General features: G+C 43.5%; 2 protein-coding genes across 2 annotated transcripts; both read right to left on the bottom strand.

Annotated features, from left to right (window-relative positions):
* Positions 1-376: 376 nt before the first annotated feature.
* LOC308376331 (aquaporin-3-like) lies at positions 377-5452 on the bottom strand (the record flags this gene model as incomplete). The annotated part of the gene is made up of 6 exons (XM_080852627.1): positions 377-575; positions 768-985; positions 1528-1655; positions 2009-2146; positions 2324-2450; positions 5345-5452. The coding sequence occupies 6 exons, from the start codon at positions 5450-5452 to the stop codon at positions 377-379; spliced, it is 918 nt and encodes a 305-aa protein (XP_080708753.1).
* A 3326-nt stretch (positions 5453-8778) lies between these two features.
* nol6 (nucleolar protein 6 (RNA-associated)) lies at positions 8779-25106 on the bottom strand. Its single transcript, XM_080853196.1, has 26 exons — positions 24965-25106; positions 24305-24535; positions 23948-24064; positions 23672-23848; positions 23304-23472; positions 22377-22511; positions 22063-22226; positions 21706-21826; positions 21455-21513; positions 21235-21336; positions 21017-21132; positions 19781-19958; positions 19419-19541; positions 18932-19080; positions 18596-18671; positions 18082-18222; positions 16292-16409; positions 15871-16025; positions 15488-15651; positions 12908-13060; positions 11767-11864; positions 11384-11508; positions 10820-10909; positions 10280-10474; positions 9984-10085; positions 8779-9587 (listed from the first exon to the last, which is right to left on the bottom strand). Exons 1-26 carry the CDS (start codon positions 25007-25009, stop codon positions 9438-9440), a joined length of 3453 nt encoding a protein of 1150 aa, XP_080709322.1. The 5' UTR covers positions 25010-25106; the 3' UTR covers positions 8779-9437.
* Between the last annotated feature and the right edge of the window lie 1384 nt (positions 25107-26490).

Here is a 26490-nt window from a genome sequence, read left to right as displayed (position 1 = left end):
TCAAAGAAGCCCTTATAAACACTATAGTAGAAACAGGTACGTGAAAAGACTTAGGACCATTAACGAGCTGCTTTATGATGCTGTACAATAACAACAGAAAAATGATCCATAGGCAAAAGCTTCAGGTTCAGAGTTTTTTTTCTGCTAAAAAAGCCATGCCCTATAGACATGCTAAGGAGCACTGTAAGACCAGGAGGTAGGACTAAAGGTGGATGTCATCTGGCTCTTTACATACACTTTAACAATATTTTCACTTTCTGAACCTGAACCTTCCCACCTCTGGCTCATCAAACAGGGAGAGACCCCCGTGTCTTTGAGACGACTAACTGCTGCACTCTTCTGGAAGGAGATGGAGGGTTGACTCATGTCTCATGCTTCATGCTTCAAGGTCTTTGCTGTCCTTGGTGGTGACATCGTTCAGTTTCACTGACTCCTCGATGGCATCATTATGTTTTGCATTATCACGCGCCTCCCCTTCCTGATGGAAGCCCACCATCAGCTGGTACACCATCACGCCAACGATGGTACCAAGGAAAGGGGCAAATACCGGCACCAGGAACCAACATTTCCCGGCCCTGTGTTGAAAATAGGTATGGACACACAAGTTAGAAAGAGAGAGTGTGTCACAAAATAAACTTTAACATACTGAGTCACTCCTAACACCTCTATAATCCTGCTGGCATGGTTTTGATGTTGCATGCAGGGACACAGGTGCCTCGTCTGACAACCAGCATGACTAATGGGAAATGAGTCATGCACTGACTTACGTGAACACCTCCGGGCCCCAGCCGGCTATGGCAGTGAAGAGGCGCGGTCCCAGGTCACGTGCCGGGTTGACGGCATAGCCGGAGTTAAAACCCATGGAGAGGCCGATGACAAGGACGACAAAGCCCACAGTGAAGGCCTCCAGGCCCTTGGGGATGGGGTTGTTGTGAGGGTCCACGATGGCCAGGATGCATACAATCAGAGCTGCTGTGCCAATGGTCTACAAGGAGGCATGCAACAGAGTAGGCCTAATCAGACTTTGGAGGTGATCTTGGAGTTGGCCATTACTTATTGTGTGTGAGTGACCGATGGTATTTGGTATTACCTGCCTTATAAATTCTATGCATGCTTATATATGGTTGATTTGAATACATTCATTTTCAAATTTGTATTGCATATAATCCTGTTTTAAGTCGGTGTGAATCTCGAACTTTGCTTTCATTTGAAGCCAGAGTTCCTTAAATTTACATCTGGTTTCAGTGGGAGTTTATTTTTTTAGTTGAGGTTTCATTTAATCGTTAAATCGTTGCTTTTATGCCCAGGTGTCTAGGCTGTCCAGGCATGCTTTGCAATAATTCAGCACCCATACTGTGGTAGTGGGTATTCTGTGGTAGTATGTCCTTGTTTGCGTGCATTCTGATTCTGACGAAAAAGGTCATTTGAATGAAACCTCACATAACCCCGTCATTGTTCTATGGAGCTGATTTGTACTTGCAAGAGCTTGAGAAGAATTAAATCAATACATGAAACTCAGTCACTGACCTGGTCAAAGAAACCATTTACAATGGTAAGGTGTTTGCCAGGGTATGTAGCAAATATTCCAGCTGTGGCTTTGTCACCCACAACAAGCAGCTCATCTGGCACCTTTCCAGCATAGTCCCACAGGGCATCTGGGGATAATCAACACATGAAAACAGTAATTAACTTAATGGTTTATCAAACAAAAAAAAAACACTTCAAACTGTACTAAATGATATGGCAATATGTGACTGCTTCACTCTTTAAAGCATATTTGGCTTGTCCCTTTTCACATGGACACACCTTAGAAAGGTATACATGATTTAAAAAAAAAAAAGACTGATGAGAGGGTTTAGGGAAAATATACAGAGTCTTCTATTGGGACAAGCTCCAGAATAAAGCAATCAAGCTGATTGCCCCAAAACCTCTACTACTATTCAAATATTTGACTGACCCCACCCTTGCCTTACAGACTGTAGTGCTGCTTGTAACTGCTTGTACTCACCAAAGTAGAGACCAAAGATGATAGCGGCACCAAAGAAGGCACCAATGGTCTGGAAGAGGAAGTAGACAGGAAACTTCCTCCATTGCTCTCGACCCAGGAGGCAAAGAGCAAATGTCACAGCTGGGTTGAGATGCCCACCTGAGCAAAAAAACATAACATCACTTCAGTGAGACTCCAAGAGATAAACCACAAAGAGAAGAATCATGTAATGAAGGTGTTGAGCTCAGTAGAGCACTTGGATCTACTGTAAGTCTGAGCAGAGCTGTGAGCGCGACAGCCCGGCTCAGAATCTCATTTTACGAGACTTTTGCGTACCTGATATCTGGCCACACACCAATATTCCAAGCATGGCGGCGAAGCCAAAGGCGAAGTTGACGGTTAGGAACATGCCGTGTGTGCCAGTGCTAAGTACCTGCTGTGCCACGGCACCGCAGCCAAACATCTGCAGAAAGAGAGGAGGGGGAGAGCGGGGGATGAGGGGAGAGGGGTTGAAAAAAGATGAGAGTTAGCTTCAGAACCACAAATTTCTGCTCAGGAACTTGGACCACCAACGTCACAGCAAAACCACAGATCCCACACCCTTTCAGGATCGTCAGTTTCACACATACAGCACACATACGAGTCAAGCCTTCTGCAAGAGCTCCCCAGAAAGAGACCCTCAAAACAAATTTAACCTCACATTGCCTTTCCAACTCAATTCAGTGCAATCAAATTAATTGAGATGACCTCAACAACTCAAAATCACTCAAGCAGGTATTCATAATTTTTTTTTTTTAAACAGGAAGAGATTTTCTGATTGTACCTCTGGTCACTCTGGTTCCTGTGCTCTGTGCATAGATATACCAGTGGAGGAAATAGCAACTATGACAATGCCAGGACAGAATCGTCAACAGAGAGTCTCGAGGACAGAGTTTGTCCTATGTGTGCATTTCTCTCCAGTTCCAAGTTGCGGACAAATGGACCTATACCACTCATCGGCATCACCTTGAAGGACAAAGAGGGGCTGTTTAGCGTTACTGTGATAATCTGACACCAGGCAGTGGGAGGAGTGAAATGACCCCCCTCACCTTACATGCACTGGAAAAATGAAAACCCTCTGTCGAGTCTACTAGTATCCCAATTTAATTGAGTTGATTAAGCTGGAGATGGATTGAAATAATCAGTTCTGTCGTTGTGCCACATTCTGTGAGTCAGCTATCCATTCCAAAACAATGAGACAAGCAAACATAAGTCAAGTCAACTGAAGGTGGTTATTATCAGCTGAAATGTGTGTCCGTAAACACATAAGATTAAAACACCTATTTAGTAATGATGGAAATCTGATTTGTTGTACATTATTGGCACTTGGCAGGGATGATATTTTTCGACAAATACTTTTGAACTATTCAGTTCCTTCTGGCTTTCATGTTGGATGATAGAGTTTGACCGTTTTATGTTTGTAACTTCTTTTCTTTACTCAGTATTCTATAAATGCACATAGGAAAAAGCTTACTTTCAGAAACATACTTTCTCCCCCCTCTTTCTTTCTTTCTCCCTCTCTCTCTCTCAATCTCTCTCTGTCACTTGCTCTCACTCACATACATATATGAAGTACATATTCTTTATTACACTCTCAGAATAGGCTCACATCCAACTAATTACGGGCTTCGTGGCACGTGTTCAGTGTTAGTCATCGGTACAAGCCCAATGATGGATTGCACTGGGTGAGGACGCATCCCATTATGGTCAAACATTCATGGAATGCAGAATCAGCATCGTCACCCCGTTGGACCTGTCACTCCCTCCCGACTCATGACAGATATTAGATCCTTTTGTCCTAGTGCTGCTGCCCATTCATACAAGTTACTCAAATGCTTTGTAGGATTGTAGGAGATTGTGAATTCTTTTTGGTTTTGAATCCCAGACCAATGAAAACACAAGGCTCAGTTTCTGCTTGGCTCACATGTCCAGAATGTGGCTCAGTGGGATAGGGTTAGGGTTAGGGTTAGTGGTTTAGGGACCTAAAAAGCTCACCAGATTTAGAATTCTGCTGACTTTTGCATTAATGGGAAGGATGCTAAAGTTTGCTATATGGTCTGCTCACAGTTGGAAACATGAGCCAGGTCCTGTGTGAGGGGCATGAGCAAACAGTGTTCCTTTACCCTTTTGTCCTCATTTGCACGATTTGACAACAAAAAAAACGTCATACTCAGATTGACTATTTGAAAGACATTTCCTGGTAATCATGCAGGTTGTAAGCTAATATCATTGAGGAACTTGAAAATGGATCAGTGTATGTGTAACTTCTGTAACAGACCATGAAAAGCAGAAACTCTGGGCCAAAATAGGATGTAAAAATGTTTGTTTTTTGTCAGGATGTTTGTACAGTAGCAGGAAATATGCCTGTCTACAGCATGTTTATTTGTCTTAACGACTATGATAAGATTCCATCTCCACCTCATTTCAGCTGAATTGCTTGGGGTGGGATGAGCACCAGGATCCTGGAAGTTGTCTTTCTTTCATCCATCTATTCCCAAGGTACCCTATTCTGACTTCATACAAAAAGAAGGTATCCTGTACCCGTTTGCATTGGCTATGAATTCATTGCCACATCATAGATATGAGTGAGTTATTACTAATTAATTGAAAAGAAAAATATAATACAAATGACTTGTAATGGATCACACTGCCTTTACCAGCAACTTATCGAATAAAAAAAAAAAGCCCCTTTAAATGTTACTTGCCCTTTTCAGCGTCTATGATAATGGCCCTTTAAATGTTTAACACAAGTGACAGAGACTTGTGTCCATTTTCCTGACACTCATTCTATATTGCTGTGACTTGTGAAGCAGGTCAACAAAGAGAGAGCTCAATCTTACAAAGGCAGATTATGCACATCTGAGTAACAGATACTAAGCATTGAGCTGCAAGGGAAAGTAATACAGTTTGCACAACTTCAACATATGGTGTACACACATGGGTGCACGTTGAAAAGCCTGTCTGTTCACCAGCTGCATGTCACCTGTAGAATTGGATTGTGCATCCTGAGAACCTGAATGTAATAGAATAAAATGATGCTCTGCTTTTTTGTAAAAGAAAAAAAAAACGATGAATGAAAGATGAATGATGAACTCACTCAAATCCTGAGTTAAATGCATAACAAAAAAAAAACATAAACCACACTGCTCTATTCTCAGAATTTTCATTTTTAAACCCGGTCGGCCTTCATTGGGAAAGCAAACTTCTGGCCAGGCCCAAAGGTTTTTCCCGGAACATTCCTTCATGCAGCGAAACTGAACCATCTGAATTAAGAGCCAACGCTCCACCACACTCAAGGAACTCAGACTGAGTACTCACCACCAGAATGAGGGTGCCGAGACATTCAGCCAGGGCCTGGCGTAGAAGTTTGTTGCGGATCTGGAAGCTGCGAGACAGCTTTTCCAGGTAGTACTGATGCCTGCCCATCTTCTCTGCTCTGCCTTGGCGCCTGTATTCCTACACTGAGAGGGTATGTGGCTATGTGGTTTTTGCCGGAGCACAATTTGAGATGGTCCTCCACCCTCCTCTTATAAAGCCTCCATCCAAACAGGTCCAGCCCTTTGCTGGGTCCCCGCCTGCTGAAGCAATAGCCTCCACACACACATATACAAACATGTACACGCTCATCGATAGGGACACACCCTCCCTCGCCTTGGTATTGTGTTCCTATGACCTGCATGACTGGTTCCTAGTTCCTCCTCCCACCCAGACTTTTTTTTTGTCTTTGTTCACACTCTGACACACTATCTGGTGGTGCAATGCAGATTTCTGAAGCGGATGTCCCAAAGCGGATTTTGATGATCTTTAAATAGATAATATAATAATAAAAAAAAATACTTTATTTGTAATCACCAGTCAAAATTCAAGTAAGATCCACTTACTGCGCTAAATTGAAATGTAAGGAACTGAAAGTTTGCATCTGTAAAATAAAAACTATATTTGTTCCTCATATTGTCTTATGAATTAAGTTAAGACAGCTTAACAGGAATTCAGAAATTATGTGATCTAGACACGTTTTTTTCTGTTTCATGATTCATCTCCATGATAAACAGGCTGTAATCTACACCAGTGCTTAAAATCAAAATACATGGGCTACGGTTTTGTGTGTAGTGAATCTCCTGACTGATATCCTAGTGTCTGCAAAGTCACTTTTAGGTTTCTCTGCTGCCTCCAAAACATTAAAGCTGGAGTTGTCAACTGATGTCATATCAGTGGAATGACAACTGAATAAAACAAACCAGGAAGATTTCAGAGAAATTCTGCTGTGGCTTGAGGGGAGTACCTGGTGAATTAGGCATCAACCCGCTGTGCGTCAAACAGATTGCGCAACACACATTTGATTTATGTAGAGGGTAAATGCCAGGGTGAGATTATCCACTGGGAAATAGCGTCATAGACAATGGAAGCTAAAGCTTTTGGCAGCTGTGTGATCATTTTATGCAAATAACTTGACCAGATGTTACTCCTGAAAATGTCCTTTAATCCACCTGTCCCTCACAAGAATGGAAACCGTCAGTGACATTATGAATATATAAAAAAAAACGTCAAAAAAATATGATCATTTAAGAAATGGGTAAAATGTTGAAAAGGGACAATGTAGAAACAACAATTCCAGGTCTATCCTTAATTGACTGGGCATTTTTGAAGCTTAAAACTAAAGTCTTCACAGCAAATGATAAGAAATAGCCTTCTTGGTAGTTCCATTTTAAGATATATTGTACATGGCAAAACTTAAGACACAGGACGTTATTCTTTTGACCACCAACTGACACATACATTCTGAACTTTCACCTAGCAGGCAACACACATGTATCTCCTGTCTGGTATTTCTTCCACCACCAAGCATGGCAGACAGTAGCCATGTGGAAGCGTTTACGCGTCATGCAGACCATGTCTGCCTTTTGTTTTCCTTTCAAAGCTCAGCATGTTAAAATCAAACATGAATGCCCGCTAAACACAAGCCCTGCAGCACCCTACTAGCGCAGCAGGGGCTCGCATGGCCTCTGCCACTGTTTTGCTGAGGACCTCGTAACCCTCAGCTGCGGATGGGGCGGAAAAGACTGTGGTGCCCCTGTGCAACAACATATGTGGAGTAGTGGAATGCCTGAAAAACAACTAGGGGTTGTTTACAGAATGTTCTGAATTAAACATGTGTTGTTGTTGTTGTTGCAAAGGTGAAGTGTGTATCAGTTTTTTTTTATAACTGCAACAGACCTACGGATTCAGACCCTCACGAATTGTCGGTCACTATTTTGATAACAGGCATCAAAATCCTTGATGACTTGATAAAGAACCCTAGACGGTTCTAAAGCTGTATTCTTTTCCAGAAGTGTGGTTAATGTTTTATTCTGGGAGATGAACCACAACAAAGTGAGTTTATATTAGTATGTTTAATATTTATATATAAAAATATGAGATTCAGACCTTAAATGCCTGTGTAGATAAATACCGTCCATCCTCTCTCATCTTAGCATGTGCATGGACTGGATTCATGTGTCAAAAAAAAAGATAGCAAGACTCAACACACTGCGTCTGTTGAAGCCAATGTTATTAAACAGTCTTTAATTTTATGTGGCAGGTATTTTAAAAAGTGTGCCAGTCCACTGCAGACTGCTTGGGCCCCCAATAACCAATGAATAACAAATATTCAAACTGCAGTTTGGACAGAGAACACAAAATGTTGCTCTTATCCAGTCTGCTGTATCAGTCCAGAGTCGGTTACATCTGCTCTTGGCCATTTCGTGAGGAAGTTTTGTTTATTCCCTGCATCTTTGAACTCTAAAGGGGTGAAAGAGAACCCCTTATTCAATTCCATAATATATTTCATTTCTTAGTTTAAATTAGATTGCATGAAAATCATAGTTATGGTGTCAATACAAAACTACAAAAGCCATCACTGCTTGCATACACCCCAGACTAATATTTTGTTTAAATGATATGTTTAAACAAACAGTCAGTGACTCACTGCGGTTACACGTGTCCGGATTTCAGGCTTTTGGATTTAAATCGAAGATCCATTTCATGTAACTACAGAAATCTAGATTTGTTGTGTCCGAGTGAAGTCCGATTTACACCCCAAGATAACTCCATCGGAGTTGGTTGTTTATAGGAGAACACGCGCATGTAATTTTTGAACGGCCCTTCTTTTTTTAACTTGACAGCCAATGTCCAAGAGTGAGGATAAGACATAAATAAACCTGCACGTTAATTTATTCTCATGGTCTGCATTGAAACAACTACTGATTCACAGTTATTTGCATAAAAATATAACTAAGAATTAAACTAGAAGTATGAATCAGTGTGATGACGGTGCATGTCAAGACAGGTCTCTAGAATGGGCTTTTCAAAATCAACCACTCACCAGAAATATCAGGAATCTCTTTTTTTGGCAGGCAGAGTCTTTTTGATATCATCTTGATTGAGGAATAGTATGTCGTTCAACAATGGGGTACAGAAACCGCATCTGGTGTCTCAATTCTTGGGAAAGGCAAGTTTCCCTGAACTTCCTTCATTCCTTGGAAAAGGTGTTCAAGTCTAAACACTGAATTGAAAACAATCCTGCCTGCTGACGAGTCCTGGCAAAATTGGCTTCTGGGTTCACAAAAAGCTTAAAGACATCCCAATTTAAAAGACATTACTAAGAAAACTTTATTCATATAAGTTTCCTTTCTTATTAATTAAGCATCCATATAACCTTTAAACTTTATTAAATACCTTCTCAATGCAAGACAATGCCATTGAGAGCGCTTAAAAGGTGATATACGGTTATTACCTCAAACTCCATATCATTTCTTTTTTTTGTGCTGAATTTCAGCAGGTTGCTTTCATTTGTTAGGAGCTATGATTGCAGGCGCAACTTTTGACTAAGCACTACGGCTTGGGATTGCACACTGCAATTTCGCAGAGGTCTAACAACTGCATTGTTAAAAACAATTCGTAAAATTTTAGAAAGAGGCTTTAAAAAAAAAAAATCACCACCAGAGATAACATCAAACTATCATACGCTATACAATGGGGTCAAAATGTCAAATGCCAAATGTCAAAATGTCCATGATAAAAACTAGTATGAGATGCCATGGGTGTCATGATGCAGTAGATCACATAACGAATCCATGCCAAAGCCATCAAAATGTGCCTCACAATGACATGGATTGACCAGCACATAGATGCCTTCAACCTATCAGGGCTTTCCCTGAGGGCTCTGGCTTTAGCTTGATCGTCTTCTTACTCCAATTTGAACATGAGCATACGCTACATCAAGAAAAAGTTCCACATTTACTACAGATTTGTTACGATTGGCTTGTTTTTATGTCAAATCCAATAATTACAAAAAAAGCCATTTACAGTTTCACCATTACAATTTCGATCCAGTCTCTTTATGTAGAGAGTTCAAAGAGGGTCGGCCAGATCTTCAGACCACCCATTTCTCCGTCCTTGGCACGACCTTGTGGACCAGCCCTTCCCCAAGGACACTGAAGTCGAGTAGGATGGCCTCCACGTTTGGCACGGTGGAGGGTTTGTCTTCTGTCACCTCCACACGCCGGGCGCCCATCATCCCCGTCTGAGGGGGGAGAGAGAGAGAGAGAGAGAGAAAGGGCGGTGCGGGGTGAGTATGTGGACTGACTGGAGAGCAGTGGGGGGTCATGTTTCACATTTCTTTGGATTAGGCCTTTATATTGATTCCACAGACAAAGCTTGTATTGTATTTGGGGAGCTAAGTGAAAAGTTCAGGAAACACTATGAAAACATAGCTGTGTTGTTCGTCATTTTATAAGTAAATAAAAAGAACACCACCGTCAACTATGAAGACATTTGAGGTAATTGGAGGAGCAACCTACTGCAGCTATTTTAAAGCAAGTTGTCTTCAACCTCATGCAGCTAGAGCAACATGCATGCATGTATGACCAGAGCCCAACACATCTACCCATTAATCTCCTCAGACACCCATTACACCAACCTTAAATGGATGTGGGGTGAAGGCCTTTGGTTTCCATACCACCGCAATAACTGTACCGCCATAGGGGTCACAGAAGAAGAGGGCAACGTCTCCAAAAGCTTCCTGGAAAAGCCAACAGAATTGATCTTAGCCTCGAACACAAATACAACACAAACAAATTCAGAGAAGGCATCTTCTGTCTTTCAGTGAGACTAAAGGATGCAGGGAACGCTACACGCTGGTATACGTTTCTCCAACTGCGACCTCCTGACGACAACCCACATACACACGCACTAGTGGGAGGCTGGCTGACTTACTCTGAGCTCTGTCAGGTACAGGCTGACGGGGTCAAAATCGACCACGGGCAGCGCCCCTCCGGTCACGGAGCCCTCGTAGATGCCGCGGGGAGGGGGGTGGTTCGGGGGATCCACCGCACTCTCCACCAGGGGCACCTGCTTGGGCCTCAGGTAGATCAAGACGTCGTACGCGTCCAAGGGCGGTCGGAAGGCCACCTTATGGGGGGGGGGGGGGGGGGGGGGGGGGGGGAAGAGAGAGAGAGAGAGAGAGAGAGAGAGAGAGAGATTAATGAAAATCATATACAACCAACATGGCACATGATCCACTATTCCAGTCTCTTAGGGGTCATTAACTGATTAGAGCTCACACACAGAATAATGGATGCCATTTGTAATTTAGCTGGAGTGTCAGATGCTCCATCAATCTATCTGTGTTTGTGTTTGTGTGTGTATGTGTGTGTGTGTGTGTGTGTGTGTGTGTGTGTGTGTGTGTGAGAGAGAGTGAGTGAGGGTGTGAGTGAGTGAGTGAGTGAGTGAGGGTGTGTGTACGTGTACACTCACCCGCACATCTTGTGTCAGTGTGGCGTCTGTGAGCTGTGCCTCAAGAACATGGAGGCTCTCCGCTGCCACAGTGATGACGCGCTGCAGCATCTGAACACAGAGGGGGGGAGAGATTTGATGACCTAAACCACACATAAACCAGCCAGAGGCGTTTTTCAGAGGCGCCACTTACAGTCATTTGCCTAACAAAATCAACAGAGCTATTAAATACATGCCTCTAGAAGGAACTAGCAGCCCACAAGACACAAGATGGAGATAAACAATGCCATGTTTATGCTATGGCTTCACTGGCGAAAGGATGGAGTTAGCTCGGTACATAGCATGGGAAGAGTTCACAGAGAACAGAAATACTAGCAACATTTACATTTGAGATCATAAATACTATATATTTTTTAAGGGAGGATTCTTGGTTTGTCTCCATGTCGGCTGATTAGCAGTTCTGTGGTCAAGATGTGTCATTGGGGAGCAACTCAAGCTATCTGTGAATTCTGATAGTCTGATGAAGGACTGGAACCCCACTGGAAGTGGAGCCTTGCAGGGGAAACATGGGGAACAAAGGGATACCTGTACTGAGGGAGCATCTTTGGTCCACATGGACTGCTTCCTGTCAGTGGGCGTGGTGATGAACATGGTAGGCAGAGATTCTCTGGAAGCTACAAAGTCATTCTTGATTTCTGTGTAGTCTGACACTGCGGGGGAAAACAGGAAAACAGGAAGTCAGAAGGCATAAATTACCACCAATGCAGAGGGCATTCTGATCTAAACTGGCAATCTGAAGATTCACAGTGGTGATGAAACAGATGCCTGCAGGTGTGAGTTTATAAACAATGCGAGCCCTTGGGTTTGAGGAAGTGGCTAAATGAGCATATTGCGTGGGGTTTCTTAGGGAGATTCCTGTGCTGAGTATGAGTGCAGGAGAGGAGTGTCTGGGAAGAGCTGCAGGGTACCTGTGAGCTGGCTGTTGAGGTTCACCACCAGCGGAGTGTTCCTCCAATCAAAGGAGGAGAGCAGGTGAAGGAACCGGAGGAAGCCAACCTGAGGAGAACTGAGAGACAGAGAGAGGGAAGAAAGGGCACAGAGAAAGAAAGACAGAAAGGAAAAGGCAGCAAGAGAGTGTGAAAGAGACAGGTGAATAACCACAGAGAGAAGAAGAGGAGGAGGACGTGTGAAAGAAAGAGTAATGAAAACAAAGTCACCATTGAGTAAGTGGATGAGTAACGCACCATGCTCACAGAAATGCACTGAAAAACATTTGGTTGATACAAGCCCCTGAAACATTGCTGTTGATAGATGGCCATTGCAATATCACAATCGCACATACTGAATGACAACTCATCAACCAGATACAAAAAAAAATCAAAAATCCAAACAAAGCAACTGCCAAATCAATAGACACAGATAAAATCCTGCTTGTGTATTGTGCTATATTGTCAATGTTATGTTTGATATATACGTTAATGCCTTTTTTTAAGGTTGTATAGCCTTTTTCACTCTGGCAGGGGGACTGCCAACGGAAACTAGCCTTTTGGCTATAATTGGGTGCATTTATATTTTAATGTTCATGAATGTACACGGTCCTTCTTGATCAAATAAATACATTGATTTATTGAAATACAAAACAACTAGTCAAGCTATCAAACAAACAAACTGCCAAATCAAGACACAGGCCAAATACAAAACAAACTCGACCTCAAAAGGCTGTGCACTCGATATGGATGCACATCATCGTTCGTGGGATGGAGTTAACTTTTCTTAGCATAACGTAAACACATGTTCAGTCTTCCTTTCCTTTAATTCCTTTCCTGCCTTTTGTAAATGTGCCTTCACATGCAGTAGGGCTACCACAAATGCGTATGCCACAAATGGTACTTATAATCTGCATGCCACAGGCCTCAAACTGATTATGGGGGCTATGGCAATGATGTGCCCGACAGCGCAGTCTGTATTCTACAATGACAGCGGACACTGCTACCTCTAGCCCTTGCTGAAAGGAGGAAGGGCATGGTGTGGACTGACAGACAGGAAAGAGGGAGGGGGAGAGAGGGGGGGGGGGGGGGGGGAAGGGCACTGAGGTGCTGGCCATCTCACCTGGGAGGGGTGTGAGGTGCGGGGTGCAGGAAGAGGTAGGCCACGAGCAGGTCGGCTGCGTCCTCACAGACGTCTGCGCTGAACAGCTGCGCTCCCAGCCACCGCTTCGCCAGCCGGCACACCGCTCCGAAACATGGGTGCTGCTGCTGGAGGCTGGGGGGGGGGGGGTTAAAAACTCCATTAATGTGTGTGCTAAATTAGAACTAGTATTAGTAGTAATGTGTGTTTGTGTGTATCTGTGTAGGCTCTCATATCAGCTAGACACAGATGTCTGTGCTGGACATATGTGAGTTAGACCCATATATTGCACAGTTGAGTAGTTGTTCTGTTGAAAAAGAGCCGGTGTGATTGAGTGTCTACATGCGTACGTGGTAACCGTGGAGTCACTGAGTCACATAACGTGCTTCTACCGAGGTGGTGTGCAAGTGTGTGCTTGCTGGAGTCATGCAGGCTGACAAGGAGGTGAAAGAATGTGAATTTGTGTGTATCAGTTATTCCTATGCAGTTTGCTGCTGAGTGTGTGTGTGTTTGTGTGAATTTACCCATGCAGTGTGCTGGTAAGTTAGCCTGGTGACACCAGCCTACGTATTTCCGCCTGAATTGATTTCAAGCTCATACTCAGTCTGGCCTAACCCCGTTGACAATCGTCTCCAGGACTCAAAATTTTGTAGGACCAATCAGCGAACAGTTCAGAGCTGTGACGCAAAACTCGCCTTGGAGGAAAAGACACGAAAAGCTATAGGAAAAGTTGTCTCAACTCTCGAGAACATCAGAAAATTAAAAGGAGAACAAGAGTATTTTCTTGTAAGTTTTATGATTGGAAAGGACGTCGTAGCTCTTCTCCCAACTGGCTTTGGGAAGAGTTTAATCTACCGAATGCTTACTAAAGGTTGCTGATTGGTTAAGGGAACTCCAATGATTTTAAACCTCAAGATAAGCACCCGGCCATCTTGGAAACCAAAATCCATTGGGTTGGCCCAGACTGAAAGACGGAATGAAATGGAGTCACAGGCTGGTAATGGCCAGGCTACTGGTAAGTAGGGGTGAGTGTGTGTATGGTCTTACCAGTATTGCCAACATTGTGGTGTGCCAATCTGTACTCAATGTTTCCAAAATTAGTATTTTCCCCAGTAAATTAGTATTTTTTCTTAAGTGAAATCTGTACTGCCTTAATGGGTGCCACGGGCAAAATTTTGATATGTACTTGTAAAAGAAACAATATTTTGGCATTCAGCCTACAAACGTAGACTTATTTGTAGTCTGCAAGATCACTTTTTGAGAGGGTCTCTTTTCTTAATCACGTGAATTTGGCTGTGTCATAGTGTATTTTGGCAAACTTATTTATATTGTGGTGGAAGTATCTCATATTTTACAAGTTTCTGTACACAAAATGCAACCCTTATAAAAAAAAATCATGGCTGAACAGGTGACTTTCTCAGTCAGGGTCATGCCACTGGACTGGGTCTCAAAACCTATTGGCAGCAGACTCTTATTCCCTAGGACTTGGGTGCTGGCTGTTTTGTGTTTGATGGAAGACATGTGTGTCTTAACATCATAGAGTCCACTATGGGTAATGCTTAATGTGGACTGACATATAAGCAAAAGGCATGACTGGTAGACACAGGATTTTAACTAATAGAAGTGTTTTCCTTGGTATTACTCTGGGAGAAAGTCTGTTTCCTAGGAAATGGTGGCTTCTTTTTTTTTCAGCCATAATTTTAAATGATAAAGTTTGCTACATTCAAAAACGTATAAAAAATGAGAAATAGTTTGTCCACAACAGAAAGATTGAGCTAAATGAAAAGACTCAGTAAGGCAAATTGACGGAGCTTGATTAGACAGAATACCGTCACGTGGAAAGTACTGCTCGACAACACCCAAAAGAGCAGTGACAGCAGCGGTGCTTGTGTGAGTTTGTTGCCAAAGCAAATAGTCTTCATATAGCGATAAAACACATTCCCAATCACTTGTGTGCACTTAAATAGATTACAATGAACCGAACTTCCCTATTGGTTTCTCTGTCGCTGCAGCTATAATGTCGACCAATCAGCTCAAGCGTATCACGTCGGTCAATGTAAACAAGAATGGCGCCCTCCGCGTTGGTAAGCAGGAGGCCAAATCATGAGATATTTTTGCTTATTTCTCGAGTTACCACAAGTATTCTATTCATTAAATCATATTGCAAGTTGACCCTAAATTCGTATGAATGAGTCATTATATTCGTATCGCCATATTTCCACCACATTTTTGTATTAGTACGGATCAATTCGTACGAGTTGGCATCACTGTCTTACCCATGCAGCATGCTGTTGAGTAGGGGTGAGTGTGTGTGTATATATGTGTGTGTGTGGCTTCGTTACGGCACTTTACTGGAATAAACATTGCGCACTTTACTGGAAAAAAGATTGCGCACTTCATTTGAATAAAAACAGATTGTTCCATCAACCACAAAAGAAACCTCCTTTTTCTTACACACACAAATTGCTACATCAACCACAAAAAAACTTGTTTCCCCCCAAAAAAGCGCTGGCGGCCCAGAATTGGTTGAGTGTGTGTATATGTGTGCGTGTGTGGTCTTACCCATGCAGTGTGCTGGTGAGTAGGGGCCTGTGCTGGGTCTCGAGCTCCAGGGCCTGGGCCTCGGGGTTGTCCCTCATGAGCAGCATCCCGTCTGGGGACACCACCTCCCTCAGGATCTGCGGCTCACGCTGGTACGCCACCTGGATCCGGAATGCCAGCCCATCCTGTGAAAACACACACCAGTATGTTAGCTAGAATACACACTAATCTTTACAAGCCTCTCTCTCTCTCTCTCTCTCTCTCTCTCTCTCTCTCTCTCTCACACACACACACACACACACACACACACACACACACACACACACACACACACACACACACACACACACACACACACACACACACACACACACACACACACACACACACACGAGATAAGCTACCTTCCAGACGTCCAGGTGTGTGGCCGTGGGGTTGCAGGGGTACTTGTGTGTGTTCCTCAGCAGCTCTGCCAGGCGGATGTGGAACGCTGCCTTGATGTGGCGGATGGCCAGACGGTCGTGTGGCCACTTGCCACTGCCTTCCATGTGACAGATCACTGCGCGTGCGCACACACACACACACACACACACACACACACACACACACACACACACACACACACACACACACACACACACACACACACACACACACACACACACACACACACACACACACACACACACACCAATGAAACACTGAGACACAGTGTATATGCCTTTTTTTGCTTGCACACAAACATAGCAGATCTGCTAGATCATAATGCCAACCAGTCCACTGTGGCACTGGGGCGAGTGACAGTGCTCTGTGGTGTGTGGCTACCTTTGATGGGGGTGATGTAGACAGGGCATGGCTTCCCCTCCTGAGGCACGAGAGCGCGGCTGTTCTTCTCCCGGGCAAAGCGCTTGTAGTCCAGCCGCACTGGGACAGGGGGGACGACCTGAGCGACGGAGGGAGAAAGAGAGAGAGAAGGAGGGAGTGAATGGTCCGAGAGAGGAAACGTCATTCACGTCTGAAAGCATTTCTTTATTTATGGGTTTCCTCTGGTTTTGGTTTTAGGTCTGGTGTTCAACAATCTGTGTGTGTGTGTGTGCGCTTTGTGGTGAAAATCCATGCGAGTCTAGGAGAATCTATGCACATTAGAATGGTATGAAAATGTCACATTGCAATTACAGTCACCAAAATTATCAGGGTTTGGGGGTGTAATGGTGCTATTGATAAAAATGTGCTGAAAATCAGAATGGTGGTCACACTAATCCCCCTCCACAGAAGCAGCTTTCGTGCTGCACGCTCCATGCCGCGTGCAGGAGACAACCATCTGGGTCACTCAATGGGAACTCAACAGAAGCCTCCAGAGGTCTTGATTTGGAAGGAATGGCAGTTTCGGTTGTGCTGAAGACTGTCACAAATTGGATTATCTCAACAAAAACAACTGTTTTATTTTTAAACAAATCAAAGGAGCCAATGGACATGGAGCATGGTGGCAAAAATGAAGCCCTGTCATACGAAAACAAGAACTGTACAACTGTGACAAAGACAGTACCTAACTAAACTCTGATTTGATGCACCAAGAGTAACTACAGATATCAGCTTCCCAATAGGGCTAAGCAAGTATGAACAGGTACACCAGAATAGCAGGGCCTCCGCTGACATCACGAATCATATTTTTTTGACAATTTTGAAAACCACAAACTTGTCCATATAAGGGCTTACAGCTGCCAATGCATGCATGTGTCGATTGTGTCGAGGCACAGATCTAGAGAATGTTAAAACATAATTTTTGCTGCACTGAAGGTTTCCAAAAGCAGAGGGCTCCATATTCTTCAATGGAAAATGTCTGACAAACAGCCTTTCTTGTTAGAGGTGTAGATTTCTTCCTATGACGGTAAGGAGGATCTTGGCCGTCCATCATAGCTTTACTGAAGCAGACTAGAGGATCAGACTCACACTAAACACAGTCTCAGCATGGCTGGATACTTTGTGGGGAGACTGTCAGCTAACTGGGGTTGGTCCTGTACAGGAGGCCATTTACCACAAGGCCTTGGCTTTTTCAAACACAGTAATCTGATACAGCTAATTATAGAGACAAGAAGTTATAGAGCAATTAGAAATTGAGACAGCATAATTACCACAGGATATTGTACTATATTAAACAGTCGCTCCGTGTGAGTGTGTGTGTTTGATTGCCTGTGTATGAGACTGACCTGTATTCATCTGAGGGCAGGATGAGCTTCTTATACTATGGTGATAGAGAGTGTGTGCTTCTCTCTGTGTGCTGCTGTCTGTCTTTTTGTGTGCTGCTGTCTGTCTGTCTGTCTGTCTGTCCGTCCAAGAGGGCATGGAGAGCCTTTTACATTTAGGCGATTCTGTGTCTGTGTCTGCGAAAGAGACAGTATATGTGAAGGCTGTGGCATGCTTATAAGCTATGAATGCTTATAGACACACACATATCTGTGTGTGTGTGTGTGTGTGTGTGTGTGTGTCTATACGCATTCATAGCTTATAAGCATGCCACAGCCTTCACATATACTGTCTCTTTCGCAGACACAGACACAGAATGGGTGTGTGTTTGTGTGTGTATGTGTGTGTGGGTGTGTGTGTGTGTGACTGACCTGTGTGTATCGGAGGGCAGGGTGGGCTCCCTGGACTGAAGTGATAGACAGGGGCAGATTCTCCAGCTGCCACAGCTTACGGCTCAGGTCATCATAACTCTGAACAACCTTCAGGCTCTCCTCCTCTCCTGTGCCACAGTTCTGTAGGATGAACACACACACAATGAATCACATAGCTGAATAAATTATACATGTAAAACAATGCATGCATTCAAAGAGCCCTTGTTCTTATAAAGACCAGTGACCATGGAATATCTTGCATCATGATCCAAACTATGAATGCAGCACTGACTCCTTCTGGATAAAAGTGGCATAGCTGTTGAGATACTTTAAGATGCATTTATTTTTATTTCCCTAGAATGTTGTGTCCTAGAGCTTCAGTAGAAAATAAGATTTTAAAAAATATTTAAGAAAAACTAAACTGAAAAAGTCCTTCTTGAATTGGAAACCAGGAGAAATGTATAGAGCATTCATCGGCTATGATTTGACAAAACATTACAGGTGCAAGACCTACCTCTTGTCGCACTATGATGACATCATCAAGCAGCCCACCAACGTAACGGACACAGGAGGAGGGTAGATCAGCATGACTGGAAGAAGAAAGAAAATAACCAACACTTACACTTGTTTCTAATGGAGGTCAAATGTTGAGGTTCTTCCCATCCAATCATGTATTTTGTTAATGTTGAGTGCTGACATTTCATCACTGTTGCCCCCCATTACTAACAATCCAAGTGTCTTATCCTATCAAAAATGTAATTTCAGGCTTTCTGTCCTACGCTTTCAACTCCTCCCATATCATTCTACCCAGACACACTGCTAAAGAGAGACAGAGGTAGGTTGAGCTCACAGCTGCAGCAGGTGGCCGATGATCTGCTGAGGCACCAGCCTCTTGAGGCAGGCAGTGGAGGCCTCCCACAGCACCGCCTCAGTGATTGAGCCGTCCTGGAAGCGCCGCAGCTCAGAGCGATCACCCCACAGCTGACGAAACTCTTCAGCCTGGGGAGAGAGACACACGCACACACACACACACACACAAGTACGGACACATGGATACAAACACACACACACATACAATCATGTGGAGCATTAGACACCATACTGAGGGAAAGTGATCACATATGACTGGCTTGAAGAAATCACAAGGCATGGTGAAACTGAATCCTGCTAAAACCAGTGGAGCAGAGACACAACAATGTAAAAGTCAAGAGTTCAATCTTCAGACAGCACACTGCCTAATCAAACTCCTAGTTACTGTAATCTGCTTCATCTAAGGCAGAAATAAATAAGGGGAGGGGGGGGGGGGGGGGGTGTTACTGATGTGCAGTGATGCTAACCTGTGGGTTGTCTGCAGCAGGTCCCTTATCCAGCACAGAGGCCAGGTGTTCTGGGTTGAGCAGCAGGCCAAAGGACAGGGGTGGCTGGTCTTTGTGTTTCGGGGGCTCACTGGTCACTGGCCACTGCAAAATCACATCAACCACGAAATCACAAACAGCCTACTAACACGGGGCATGTGAAGCGTGAAAACTGTACAACTGTTAGCTCATCTATAATTGGTTAGCATTAACTTTGAGTATCAGCATTTTTATGTGTTTATAATGTCATCGTGGGAGCTTAATACTGGATCTGTCGCACATGAGTAATCAATAATACTATTCTGCATAAACCTATATACCATGACGGTACCAAGAAGCCTCACCTCGAGATCAGGAGCCAGTGAGTGGGCAAGCAGGCGGATCCGTTCTCCTAGTCCTCGTTGCAGGAGGGACAGCAGAAGAGGCAGGGCAGTGCGGACGTAGTTCCCACTGTGGTCCATGAGCTCGCTGAAGAGATTGAGTTTCTTGCATGAAGACTGCAGTTTCGCCAACCCAGACAGCCTGACAAACAGACAGAGAGAGAGAGAGAGGAGGTGAATTGTATGGAAGAGATTGAGAATGGGACACACCAGTCATGAAGAATAAGGGAGAGATGAGATATCAATATATAGGCAATTCAGGGATATAGGGACATAGTTCAACTCAGCTGACATGGTGCAGCGATGATTGATCATTGTACATACAGGCAATACATTATATGTGGTTTGAGAAATTCCATTTGGAATTACAAAATTCATATTCCAAATTAAGCCCCCACTCCTCCATTGCCTATCTACTTAACTAGAGGAGAATTCGTTTTCCAGCACCAGACACTCATTGCGGTAACATGATGGCATAACCTCGATTTCGGCCAAAGCCAGACTTCTCTATCCATGGGGGGTTAACTGCGTTATCTCACGGTACATGGCAGAGACAATTCCTGATCTTGGCTCCGTCAGTTCAAATCAAATGTGGAATGTTTACAAGCGGGCATTTGCTACCGTTGATTATACAGTAAATAAGTTGTGAAACGAAACAAAAACACATCACAGTTAAAGTTGTATTAGTATTGATTGATTCACATCGATATGAATGGATTACATGACTAACAAGTGGTGGAAAAGTAATATGAAAATATTTGTTCAGTGAATTAGCGCGTTCTGTCCAAAACAGTCGCAGTCAACGTTTCAGTTTCAGTTTCGTTTCAGTATTTCAAAGTGAATGAGAGAGAGCACAAGAACAGTGAGCGTCTAGCAGCGATTATCATATCATAGACATATATGATGCATGTATATATGTCTATGGGCAGGATCTCAAGCATGCGCAAAAGTTGTTGTTGTCCAGTTGTAATCTAGTTTCGAGAGTTGCATGCGCGCGTTGTCCGATTTCCAGCGTAATCCCATCACTTATCTGGGGGTGTAAATCGGATTTCAGTCGGACACAGGAAATCTAGATTTGGGGAGATACATGAATTGGATCTTCGATTGAACCCCGACTACGCTCGGAAACTGGACACATGTAACCGCACTGACAGACACTACTTGGCATAACCAAGCCAGAGTGATCTCTCTGCTACTCACTGGAAGACGTGGTCGTAGGTTCTGATGAAAGGTTTAGCAGTCATAAGCAGGGCCTGGAAACTGTCCATGGTGGGGTCGTCCCAGAACCGCACTGACAGCGAAGCTTCGTGCTGGATCTGTGGGAGCGGGCGATTGCGTTAATATCCAAATAGACACTTAAACAGTCCACACGGCCTGCCATCGGCTTACAGAGGGTAAGTGTCAATGCATCATCTCACCTGTTTGTAGGTATGGGCTGTCATATCGGCACACAGGTTAAGGTGTCCAGAGGGGTCAACAAAAACCACTGGGAATGCACTGTGGAAGTCTGAGAGACTGGGCTGATGGAGGGGTGGGGACAAAAAGAAGAAGACGGGTGATTGGTTGATGGCTTACAAATGAAAAAAATGAGAAGACAACACAGGCCTGACATGATTGGACCTTAGATAAACAACTCACAGCTGTTGAGTCGGGGCTTCTGGCCAGGGTGATCCCATTCTCTGTCAGGTCTGTTGAAGCTGAGAGGAGAACAAATCGAGAGGTTCACATGCAAAGACACCACACAACAGTGAAACATGGAGATTTAATTTAATTGTAAGAGGGTGTTCAGAGCTAGGTTTTAATTACAAAATGTAAACACTGTCTCTAAGGACAGCTTACAACAAGAACAAAAAAGAGAGTTCCAAGGAGTGAAGAAACAAAGTCCTCACCTAGGAAGTGCAGGGTATTCCTGAGCAGCTGATAGGCAGACATGTGGTTGCTGACTTTATGAGACGTAAGAAGGTAGGACACCAACATCGACGCCAGAAACCCACCAAAACACCCAGAGCCCTGAATGGAAAGGTGAAGAAATCAGGGATTTTAGAAAAATATGTTTAAGGTTGCGCTAAAAAGCAAAACTTTTTGCTGTTACCACAACAGGACCCAGATAAAACACACTTAAAGTAACTCAGAGGTGTTCCACAAACCAAACTTAAGTGTAAACCTTTAAATTACTTTAAAACACACTTCAGTAGTCCAACATGCTGCCCGTCACAGTGTCAAATGAGTGTATAAGGAGAACCTACCTGATCCAGCTCCCTCTGTCTTAGCCACACCTTGAGCAGGGCAACCGCGTCTTTGAAGGCCCCACACTGGTCACTGACTGCAGAGAGGAACTGTAGGTGGGCACCAGGAAGATGATCTCCCAGCACTGTGCTGTTATAATGGGGGGTGGGAACATCAGGCCCTCCTGGAAAAGACAAAAAAAAAAAAAAAAAGATCTTAGTTTAAGGACTCAGTAAGCAATAGCACTCATAAAATAAATGCTCTGATGCTCATGTCCACAACCACTCTCTCTAAACATGAGTTAATTAAGGCGTATCAAAGATGCTATATTTACCTGGCTGCGGGGAATCAATACCAGTGAACCACTCTGTCCGAATTTTGCTCTTCTGGGGGTGGAGTTGACCAGGCTTCAGGAAGTCAGGTGGGGGGCAGGCATGAATGCGGAGTGTCAGGCTACTAGCGTCCTTGCCTTGGAGGTGCACAAAAGTAAAAGAACAAACATCTTTTTTTTGGTCAAGGAACATTAAGTGTGTGTGTGTGTGTGTGTTTGTACCTGTGAGAGTGAGAAGGAGAAACCTAAAACAATTACTAGCAATCAAAAAAATAACACATTGTGCGTGTGACAAAGGGAGTCATGTTCTCTCCAGCATTGCCCAAGCAGGCACAGAGAACGCCAAAGGGTTCCGCTCAAAGGAGAGCTGTTAATCTCTCAGCAGAATGCTGATCCAGACCTACCACACAGAAACCTGGATCTGCCAAGATGCTGATAAAAGCGGTTATACCCCGAAGACGAGAAATACTCCTTCCTGATTGGCTGGCAGGTGTCCCGATATTTAGTTTAGTTTAATCATTGTTTTATGTCAGCGCTCTAGAAACTTGTGAACTGAGTGGTGTAAATGTGATTAATTCCGTGGATAAACATGTTTCCTTGTGGCCCAACACATATTTCCTTTGTGGGCCATTCCTGCTTGCCTGAATAGTTGTGTCAACTGGGGTAGAACTGCCTTTCGAGGTGTCCTGCTACACAAAAATACTGGACTTGGCTTTAACGTCATGGAGGTCCTTGCCTCTGCCTCGTCCAATTTTTGTTATAATGGGACACCTCAGACAAAGAGTCCACAGATCAAACATCTTTGGTTCAGTTTGGCCTTCTCCCCGTCACACAGACCTGCTTTCAACATGGCAGCAATATCCCTGTAAACTTTAGTTTCTAATTTGGGAAAGTTGAAAAGAACATACAGGAGGAGACCGGACCATTTACCTGGCGGTGTCAGCAGCAAAATGGGTCGGAGACGGTTGCCATGGAGACAAGAATAGTGAAGTGTTCCAACCTCCTTTGAGGAGAGGAGATGCTCTGCCAGGCCAGCAAGATATAGTGCCCTCTTACGCGAGTAACGCTGGTTGATGGCATCCATTGGGTGTACTACACTCTGAGACAAGGCAAAGAAGAAAAGCTTCAAGCATAAATGGTTATAAAACATACTGCAATAATCATTTAAAAAAAAAAAAACAATATTAAAACATATGTAATGAACAAATTATGGGTGCATAATAAGTAACAGACAATCTTAAACATGAACGTTTATCACAAAATTCAGTGTATACTTGATTTCCATAACTGTGACTTACAGAAGGAATGGTGACCATTAAGTCAACAGCCACCCCTGGTTTAATGCAGGTGCCCAGAGGATAGCTGCCAATCATGGCCACAGAGGTAGGGGGCTCCATGTGGAACTTGCCTTTGGTCGATTCGGGGACAAGGATGAACGGCACCTCCACGTTTGCCAGCCAAGTTGTGTCGCTCAGCTAAGAATGAGAGAGGGCAGAATGACACTAGTCTTTCAGAAGCCTGCTGCAGTTAAAAAGCTGTGCAATGGGCCAAACATACGGTCACAATGTACTGACCTCGACCACAGGGGTCTCTGGTACAGACTGGAGAAGCTCAGTGATCTTCAGCACGAAGGAGTCCACAAGTCGCTTTTTGCTCTCACTTAAAACCACCTCCTTCAAGAGTTCCTCCATCTGATCATGAGTAAGGGTAAACAACTAGTTAGCAAAGCAATATCACCACAGACTACACAACTATAACATCAAAAATACACATTGCATGGCGATGTAATGGGTAAATAGGTTAACAGAATAGAAGTAAACGGCTCTGTGTTCACAAATGACACATGATCTCAAATGCGATGTACATAATGTATAGACTCCCAACGTGACAAAGGTAGGAGTGAGCCATATCCATCATAATCCCAAACTGACCTGCATCTTGAGCAGGCTGCAGTGGAACAGACTCTCGGTCTCTTTCAGCTGGTTCAGCTCCTCCGGAGTGGGCGCTTTGTATAATTCCTTATTAGAAACTTTCAATGGTCGAATGAGGCCAGTATTGGAAGGCTTGTCCTTTGAGTCGCTCTTAAGAGCTTTCGTCGGCCTCTCGTCCTCATCTTCACTTCGATTCGCCTCAATGGACTCTGTCTCGACATGGCATGTAGGCTTCACATAAAAAGAAAAGCAAGCTGGATAACTACAGGGAAGCTCTAACGATAGCTTGCATTAAATCGAAACACAACCTTTCGCTCAGTGCACTGTCATCTCTTCCTTAAAAATATGAACGGTGTTATCAATAAATCAATATGAGCTAGAACACTACCTCAGAAACAGACTTACGCCAGTAAAAAAGTTTATTAACACACACACAGGCCTGTCAAAACGCGTGAGAAAATATATATTAGTGTTGAAGTCCTGATCTTTGAATTGCCAACAAACATATGGCACAGAACGAATAGCTCAGTTAGCTAAATAATCTGAACTGAGTTTATACCACGCTATTTGATATCAGGCATGCTAGCAATAGCGGTGGCTAAAATATATGAGGTGTAACGTGAACTACTCTCCAATGCCATAATGTGACAAGTATTTTACCTCACTGCCAACCTCCGTAGTTGTTTCTGCCACCTTCCTCTTCATTTTGATGGAAATTAATCACAAACACTTAACACTTTAAGAATACCTAAGAATTTGTACTGTACAAAATAAACGTGCATGGGCAAAGCATTTCTCACATGGCCAAAGCATTTCTCACATGGCCGGAAGCAGTGTGTAGTAGACAGCGACAATACAAAACATTTCAATATGGCCGCCATTCGTACATTTTAAACAAAATAAGAGTCGAAATGCATTTTTTTTTAGGTTTAAATTTGCAAGGACGAAAAATTAAGATTTATTAAATAAATCGTATGTGCTACCAAAGACACAATACACGTAAACGTGGGAAAATACCAACCAAAAAGGGGGGGAAACTATTGAAATGCCCTTATAAATGCATATATATATATACAAAAAGCCTACTTAAAAAATATAGTGCATAGTGTAGTTCACCTGAAAAAAGTAATTTATTTGTCCATAAAATTCTGGGAAATGTCAAATCCAAAAATGTATTTTCAAGAGAGAAGGTGTTCTGAGTAGATAGATGCTGACACTTGAATCACTTTTCTAGGTACAAGGGCATGATAGACTCCAGCAGAGTCATATACTATAGGCCTAGGCCTACACTTATCGTCTACTAATAAACTTTAAATTGTGTGGCTGAGTCAATAACACATTGTACATGGAGATGAAATGTTATCATTATAACAAGTACTTTAAATAAGTCTATAGATATTTAGGCCTGAATCGACCAGTGCAGTAGATGGAATTACAAAAATACAGGAACACTTCCTTGTGGATATAAATATTGTGCAGTATGTGTATGCTTGTGTACATATTGTATATACATATATATTTTAAATAGGGAACACAATAATGGCACTCTTTAACTCTTTGCAATTAGTTGCATAAAGATGTCAACAGGTCCTTTTTAGAAAGTACAGTGCATACTAATATTGTGATCTGAATCGCTTCGCCTTTGTATGTACCCGGGTATAATAACCTCAGTCGACTGGCATATACAACGTACTAAGTCTTTTTTAATATATAGACATTGAGGCCTGAATTGAGCCTAACAAAGAAGGCTCAGCAGATAATTAACTTCCTGAGGTTGCTGAAGATGTTGAACTTGCCAAAGGCCATGATGGTGCACTTTTACACTGCCATCAGTGAGTCCATCCTAACCTGCTCCATCACCATCAGGCACACTGCCAAAGACAACCGCAGAATGCAGCGTATCATTCGTTCTACTGAGAGGGTGATTGCCTGCAATTTGCAATCACTCCAGGGCCTGCACAACTCCTGGGCCTTGGAGCAGGGAAGATTATGGCTGAGCCCTCCCACCATGGTCAGGTCTTTTTGAAAAACTCCCCTCTGGTAAGAGACTGCGGTCTATCGGGACCAAAACCTCACGACATCCCCGGCAGCCGTCAGTCTTATCAGCTATTCATTATGTCATAGTGGCCCAGCCTCGCACTGATTATCCTTTTAAATGCATATTTATTTTATATTTTAATTATATA

Source organism: Sprattus sprattus (genome assembly GCF_963457725.1).
Source record: "Sprattus sprattus genome assembly, chromosome: 15".
NCBI classification, from domain to species: Eukaryota; Metazoa; Chordata; class Actinopteri; order Clupeiformes; family Clupeidae; genus Sprattus; species Sprattus sprattus.
The sequence above is the reverse complement of the archived record's forward strand: the minus strand, read 5'-3'. Positions and strand labels throughout refer to the sequence as shown.

Bases quoted from the DNA above. Each gene is read 5' to 3' on its own strand.
- nol6 (XM_080853196.1), bottom strand. From the start codon at position 25,009: ATGAAGAGGAAGGTGGCAGAAACAACTACGGAGGTTGGCAGTGAG. The intron at 23,473-23,671 runs GTAAGTCACAGT...GCCTTGTCTCAG, and splicing joins TAATGGTCACCATTCCTTCT to AGTGTAGTACACCCAATGGA. The intron at 16,410-18,081 runs GTCAGTCACACA...TCCGTCGCTCAG, and splicing joins CTGCCCTCCGATACACACAG to GTCGTCCCCCCTGTCCCAGT.